We start from the raw sequence: 7,632 nt of genomic DNA, 5'->3' as shown, positions 1-7,632 counted from the left end.
GTTTTGTTTGAGTTAAAAAAAAAAAAAGAGAAGTAAATAAACGTAAAGAAAAAAAAAAGTAAGACTGGGGTGAACAATGCGACTTAAAAATAAGATCAGGTTGTTGGCTCAGAGTTTAGGTTTCAGGAAGGGAGGGGGGGTCTTGGCAGAGAAGGGAAACAAAAGTCACCAGTTCTGTCCGTCAGATTAGTCATAAATCATGCGCAATTCTTCCAATAAAAAGAAACCCGAGCACTTCATGATCTGTTGGTGTGCGCCCGTTGGTTGCAAAGTGGGGAGCCCCTCAGTTCCGCAAATCCCCAGCCCCCTCCCCCAACAAAATAATAAAACTAGAAAGTAAGAAGAAACGGAGAGTCCTCCTCCTCAGGTGTAGAGTCCTGGACACCAGCGTGTCCCATGTGCAGTGGAGCGAGGAGGAGAGACAACAACATGGGGTTAATGTGGATAAAAGCTGGAGCAATATGGCGGTCAGTTGACATCTTCCTCCTCCTCCTCCTCCTCATCATCATCATCATCTTGCAGATCCTTTAAGAATGGCGGACCATAGTTCAATAGAGCCCATCTGCATAATTCCAACTAAAAATCTGGCGTCTAATAAAATCTGTACATATTTTTTAAGTCTTCATGATTTGCATGTCCAAAGTGGACAATTCCCGTTATTTTTTTTCTTTCGCTGTATATTCATTAAATCTTTATCTGCTCTTTAATTTAGATGCTCTGAGTCCTGTTGTGTGTTTGCGCGGGAGAAAGGAAGCCGCCGTCCCCACCCGGTCGGTTGAAGGCTTCCACTTTGCTAGCAGCACTTTTTCTTTCGTTTACTGTTCCGGGTGAGTTTGACCACGTCGTTCTGCTGCTGTTGCTGCTGCTTGGCCAGAACCTCCTTCTTGGCTCTCAACACGAGCTCCGTGATGCAGTTGAACATCTGCAGGAGAGACACATGAGGTGAGCGCGGCGGCGAGACCCATCATGCAAATGGTGGTTTATACGAACAGACTTGCACTTAAACCTCATTCCTCTGGTTATTTAGGAGCAATACAATGATAATTCCGATTCAATACCATTATCAAGTTCAGTAACCCTTTAAATTGGGAACAAATTAACCATTGACAAACTCATCACTTATTTACAGTAAATAATCAGTTGTTTTACATTATAACATTTGGTGACATTAGAAGGGTAAAGTATACTTTCATTTCTCAAGCAGCAAATCCACTTTATTATGATTCATTTCTTGCTAATATACTTTTAATGCACATATGGAAAATATCATTTATTTATGGTTAAGTCCCAGGGTTTCCGCCATGATTTTTTGAAAGGGAAAAAAAGATAACTAAAACACAGAAAGCAGCTAATAAAGCGGTACATATATAATGAATGAGAGGGGAAGAACTTTGACATTTACTGAATTGGTGACAATAACAGCGTTACTTTTTAATCTCTCTCCACTCAGCAGCACTCTGTCTCTTCATACATCCGATCGGAATGTGCAACTTGAGTTCCGTGAGCAACAAGACTTCAGTTATGATGATGTTTCTTTCAGGACTTTTCCGTGAAAAACACAATCAATACCGTCACATTCAAGTCCACCTCCATGCTGTGTTATGTGTTATCAGTTTGTTTCAATGTTTCCACTTCATTTCAATGTGTTTGATCACATTCAACTTTAAAAAGACTATTTTTCTGATGCTTTCCTGTGTCTAAAGTTCACAGGAAAGGGGCCTCTGAATTGTTGAGTCATATCCGTTTTTATCATCTCACTAAATGAACCAGGACTTAACAAATGCTTAGCTCTGGACAAATCTGGCATCAAAGTGTCATAATCCGGCATAATCAGCCACTGCACGGATCAGATCATGAGAAAACAACATAAGACATGAGACGGACATCAGCAACAATTTACCTCTTCGACATTGATGTTCTCTTTTGCGCTCGTCTCAAACAGGTTGATGCCCATTTGTTCCGCGAACTTCTGCGCGTCAGTCGTCTCCACCACTTTGGAGTTGGGGTCGTCGTTTTTATTTCCCACTGAAACGGTCAAAGAAGAAAAAGTGTTGGTGCAAGTGAAGAAAGATTGGAACGCGATGCACACTCACCTAATATTCGGCACACATCGTCACAGTTCTGGTTGATTTCGTGTAACCACCGTTTCACATTTACGAACGACTCGGCACTCGTGACGTCATATACCACTATGACCCCGTGCGTCCCCCTGTAATACCTGGACAGACGGAGGAAGACGATGATATTGAAACTGGTCGGCACATTGTCATCAGAAAAGCTTCAATTCACAGTCATAAACTTGTGGATTTGACAGGGTTCATAACAGACAGGACCCCGGGAGCCCCAGGGTTCAACACAAAGACAGTTCCAATGATCGCACACAAAGAACTCTTTGACTGAGTGTTTGATACTGTGCGTGTGTGCAGCTGCTCAGTGCACATGAACAAAGTCCCAGAGAGTTGGAACCTGGTGCCAACCTTAGGCCGCTTCTGAGGAGGAACATGAACCAATTTATAACCCAGCCAACCTCTAGCAAAAACATTATCTGCCGATGATTACTAACAACCATTGGACCAATCCCTTTCCAACATGACAAACTCACAAAGTAGCTGTAAAAAAGTTGCAAAAGTGTACAAGAATAGACAGGAGAGAAGTCTTTGGCACTTCAGGGATCGCAGATCAAAATAAAATTAACAAGAAAAGCAAAAATAATAACTGACTATAAGTTAAAAATGAAGGTAGACACGCAGCATGATATACTGTATATAAACACAAGAGCTTAATGTTTTTGTTCTGTTTGCAAACACCTATCATGAATAAGTTTGATCGAAGAGCCCAAAATAGCACACAAGATGAAAACTTGCTACAAAGTCAACAGTAGTCACAACAAGGGCCAGCGTCCTGAATAAAAGACCACAGGCAGACTGCTGCCATGGAAATCATCCACTAACCAAACAAAAATAAGGCTCATGTCTGCAAGCCAGTTTTGACTGACAAGGTTAAACGAGAAGACATCTTTCTGCTGTTTGCTTGTGAGGTAATAAAGCAGCAGGGAGCAGCTTCTCAGTGTCAGTCAAGTCCAAATATTATCCCTAACTTGCACAAACTCTTGTCCTCTACAGGGAAGGTGGAGTAAACCCAGTAAGGCATTGGCTCCAGGTTCTTCTCAGCTATCTATGCACCCACCACGGCGGCCCTCACATAGTCCTTGGAGTGGCATGACCTTACTACCAGGCAGAATGTGTTGATAATAGGCATTGCAGAGATGACACAAATCACGAGCCACAGTGAGGCGGAGTACTACCTGGTCCTGGGCTTAACATCCTGCTGAATGTAGCTACAGATACAAACAAACACATAAACCATCCCAGATTTGAATTAAAAAATGAGGCACACAGAAATTGGACATCTGACAAAACAAGCCTATTTCAGTTGCAGTGTTGCAGTTTAGTCACATGCTGCCACACGATTCTCACTCCCGACCAAGCTATTGATATCTTGTGTTAATTACAGAACTATTTTCTCGGCAAGCAACTTTAAACATCATATTTCAGGAAATAAAGTCAGACACAACAGTAGACGGACAGAGAAGTGTTATGTTCTGTACATAAATAGGGGGTTGATGACAGATTTCTTGGTCACAGCTTCCACAGTAGCAACAACGTTCCTTTGAGAAGTGCCCTAACGCCAGCTGACAGTTGTCATGTTGTCTCACACAGATGCAGAAACAGCGAGTTCAAACAGATAAGTTGTAGACGCAACAACAAGAACCATCGTACTTACGTCGAGGTGATGGTGCGGAAGCGCTCCTGCCCTGCCGTGTCCCAGATCTGTAGCTTCACCTTCTCCCCATTAATTTCTACTGTTCGGATCTTAAAATCCACACCGATGGTTGTGATATAGCTACCTGCAGACACACATCAAGAGTTGAAGTACCTGAGACGGACACCGACACTACTGGGAGCCATTTTTAAAAAGCAGCACCTGAGAATGTGTTGTCTGCAAACCGAAGCAGGAGACTGCTCTTCCCAACCCCTGCAAAGACATCGGTGAGAGTTTCAACATGACAATCATTTTTACAAAAACATGGAGGATGACAAAGACCAACCAACTCAGGTTTAATCTGCTGAAGTAGTTCAAATACAATTCCATCAGAGTATTTTCTCGATTCTTTGACTGTCAGTATCTGTGGGACACTAAATGAGATCAAATAGCTTAACACTAAAGGCCGTGGTGTCACGCCTTAATAAATTATTGAGAAATTTGAATCCTTTTCCCTTTGTCAATGTAAAAATCATGTTTACTAATTGAAATTGGTGTCGAGAAAATGTGCATTTTCCCTGTATTGAATGATCGAAAATCGCTGAAGAAGAGACAGGGTTTCCTCAAGCTTTGAGTGAAATATGATAATAGATAGTTAACCATGGTCTATAAAAATAATCTGTAACCAGAATGATTGAAATGTTTTAATTTCATTGAGTTTGCACAAATTTGTAATTAGATACGCAAATGTCAAGTCTTAGATGAGAAGGTGAACAAGAGTCAGAAGGATCACAAGAGTGTCTGAAATAGATCAGATGATGTTGTCAGGTTACAAGTTAGATTTGTGGCTCGGGAAGGGCCGGGACACAACCTGCTGCACTGACTCGGACTTGCCCATTGTGTTGTCGTCATCTGGTGTTTGATCAGACTAACGTTGAAAGCTAATATGTTCCTCTGAGTCATTTCAGGACACGGAGGGTTTCGTCCTGAACAAGAGAATCCTCAAGGGCTTACTGATGTTTTTTAAAACACTAGAGCTTAAACTCATTTCACCATCACTCAGGTTGCATGAAAACCTCAGCCTTGTAATCAGACGCCTCGAAGCACGAAACCACTTGATGTTTTAGCCATTTTCAGGTGCAAGTGTGAGACAGCGAAGGACGGAAGAGTCAACAGGTTACCGACAGGTTTGATCCGAAGCTGGACCACTAGAGGGTGAGGTTTGTGAACTGACCACGAATTTGTCTGCTAATAATGTAAGTTTCAATGCCACTGACTGTTGTTCCTCTTTGTAATGAATTACTATGTTGTGAAGACAAAAGGACAGCTATCATTTATCAGTCGCCGTTTGTGGTAATGTTAGCGAGTACCTCAACCAATAACCTCAAAATGTCTCCACATCCACAGGTCCTTTCTTCCTGTGGCAATAAAAACGTACAATTCGTCCATGAAAAAAAAACAATGAAGGGTTTTTTGGCACATTTTCTGTTCTTGAACTGCATTGGTTGCACATTGTTTTTGTAAGATCTTTTATATCACTTTTTTTGCACTTTATAATATTATTTGTTAAGTTTTTCTGATTCTGATTTTCTGACAAGAGTTGTGTATGCATGCATGAGTCTGTCACTTTATGTAAAGACTTAGATTTTCTTCATTGCCATTGCACAAAAACATATCACTATAATATGGCAATGAAATTTCGGTCTGTAAAGCAGTAAAAATAAGTTTGGTGAGACTACAAATAGCACAGATTTGCAGAATTATATGCAATTGACTTCCTTCATTCATATTAAGTAATAATTACATTACTAACAAACATGCTCTAGGTTCTATAGTTTCTGAGAAGTAGGATGGAGCTCATAAAACGTGGTTCTGTAAAGGGCAGTCATGGTTGTGATGAACTGGTGCCAGGACCGGAGGCTCTCCTCAATGAAGGCACGAATCCTGACCACAAAGGGGTCTCATTCGGGGCGACCCAATACGAACCAGGGTGGGGTCACAGCAGAAATAAACGCCTTTTGCCTCAATGAATAAGAGCAAGACAAGCTTTTCAAGTATTTTGACTCGGAATAAAACAAAACAAAGGAACAACTGAGCAGCGAAACTTCTGAAACACTTGTTTGCTGTTGGTAACTTCGCAATCGGTGAGCCTCCATGTTTAGGAAATAAAGCAGTCCGACGATATTTCTATAGTTACAAGTAAATGCTTACATTGGTCAGTTTCACTTGTAATAAGGAATAACTCGTGGTGATTAAATGCAAGCTTCAAAATAAGGCGAAAATTGAGCGCAACGTCCAAGTCACTGTGAACTTACAGTTAGCATCGGTGGCTAATCAGAGATAAAAACAGAGGGTGCATTCACACAAAACAGCCTTTTAGTGCCATTTTAACATCGTTTGAGTGTTCACACGTCCCCACATCGCACCGAAGCGTTCTATTCGCACAGCTCGGAATTAAATATAATCGTTGATAGACAAAAATAAGGCGATCTGGCGGCGATATCCGGCCTGAACGGCAGACATGCCCGGCCCGGACGTTCCACCTCCACCCTGTCACTGACATAGAAATACGACGCGTGTGTAAATACATAAAAGCTCATACGAAAGAACACATTGTGTCGAATAAAAGCGTTTACTCAAGACATAGGTTACTAAGAAGCCATTTGTCCTCGCCCTTGAAAAGGAAAATGAAAACACATTCCGGCCTACTTCCCGTCATGCATCCCCGGTGTTTCCTTACCGCTGTCCCCGATAATGAGCAGCTTGAAGAGGTAATCGTAGTCCCTGGCCATGCCGGTAGATGGTAGTGGCTCACCCCCGCCTTCTGACCGCCGCTTCTTAGCACCTATCGCTGCCTTCCCCCTCGGCCTCCAGAAATATCAGGCCCCCAGATCCCCCGATATGAATGAAAACAACAACCACCACCTATGCTCCAGACAGTGGTCCCCCCCAAGCCTGTGGCGTTCTTCACGGGGGTTTCGCGGCGTCAGCAGTCCTCTCCCTCCGCTGCAAGGAGCCGGAAACTCCGCTTCCTTCTCTAGTGGAGCTGCACCCTGCTCTGATCCGGCGTCAGTGCGCAGACTCCGGCCATAGTGCAGCCGCCCAGTCCCGCGGATGATCTTTGAACTCACGCATGGCTTCGAGTCAATGGATAGAGCAACAGTAGGCTTTATAAATGCATTATAGCCACGATTTGACGTCACAAGAATCAGCAAATATATCTGTTTTTTTTTCTGGCTTTTGAGGTGCCCTTATATCACTGGTGGGATATTTTTCTTCAACCTAAACCATCCATTTTTTTCTGAGTTTGATAGTTGGGATTCAGCTGATATAATTGTTTGTTGCTGCCATCACATATGCTCCAGTCATAAATGACTAAAATGAGTCATGAATATGAAGACTAGACTCTACTAGAGAAAGATGTTGACTCCATTCATCCACCACAATCAATGGAGCTTCATGCATTTCTGGGAATGTGCTTGGGTTGCCTTCCTTTGGAGGTTTTTCAGGCTTGTCCGGCTTGGGAAAACCACAGGGCAGACCTTAACAACATGCGCCAAGATTATCCTTGATCCACATCCCAGGTGACACACCTGTAACCAGTCTTCCTGGTCAGCAGATGTGAAAAGTATGAATGAAACTGTCACATTTGACAAATAAAGGTGAAGCATTAAACATCGTCTTGACATTAAAGGTTGTGAACTTTGACATCAAAATAAATGGCTCAATGATTTGCCGTTGATGCTTCATCCTCAGACTCTTAAAAGTCCTCAAACTTGCAACGAATGAAGGATTATAGTGATTTGACGCATGATTTAAAATGCAAATGCTCCATCCGCCGCATCATGTTCATGACAAGCTTAACCACCA

At 42.4% G+C, this 7,632-nt stretch overlaps 1 protein-coding gene across 1 annotated transcript; it reads right to left on the bottom strand.

Annotated features, from left to right (window-relative positions):
* Positions 1–12: 12 nt before the first annotated feature.
* Positions 13–6,832, bottom strand: rab35b (RAB35, member RAS oncogene family b). The gene is made up of 6 exons (XM_053871578.1): positions 6,503–6,832; positions 3,985–4,035; positions 3,784–3,907; positions 2,094–2,218; positions 1,901–2,025; positions 13–922 (listed from the first exon to the last, which is right to left on the bottom strand). The coding sequence occupies exons 1-6, from the start codon at positions 6,552–6,554 to the stop codon at positions 794–796; spliced, it is 606 nt and encodes a 201-aa protein (XP_053727553.1). The 5' UTR covers positions 6,555–6,832; the 3' UTR covers positions 13–793.
* Positions 6,833–7,632: the final 800 nt, after the last annotated feature.

This window comes from Synchiropus splendidus, chromosome 7 (genome assembly GCF_027744825.2).
Source record: "Synchiropus splendidus isolate RoL2022-P1 chromosome 7, RoL_Sspl_1.0, whole genome shotgun sequence".
Lineage (NCBI taxonomy): Eukaryota > Metazoa > Chordata > Actinopteri > Syngnathiformes > Callionymidae > Synchiropus > Synchiropus splendidus.
The sequence above is the reverse complement of the archived record's forward strand: the minus strand, read 5'-3'. Positions and strand labels throughout refer to the sequence as shown.

Bases quoted from the DNA above. Each gene is read 5' to 3' on its own strand.
- rab35b (XM_053871578.1), bottom strand. From the start codon at position 6,554: ATGGCCAGGGACTACGATTACCTCTTCAAGCTGCTCATTATCGGGGAC. The intron at 3,908-3,984 runs GTGCTGCTTTTT...GTGTGTCTGCAG, and splicing joins TGCAGACAACACATTCTCAG to GTAGCTATATCACAACCATC. The intron at 2,219-3,783 runs GTAAGTACGATG...CCGTCTGTCCAG, and splicing joins TTCCGCACCATCACCTCGAC to GTATTACAGGGGGACGCACG.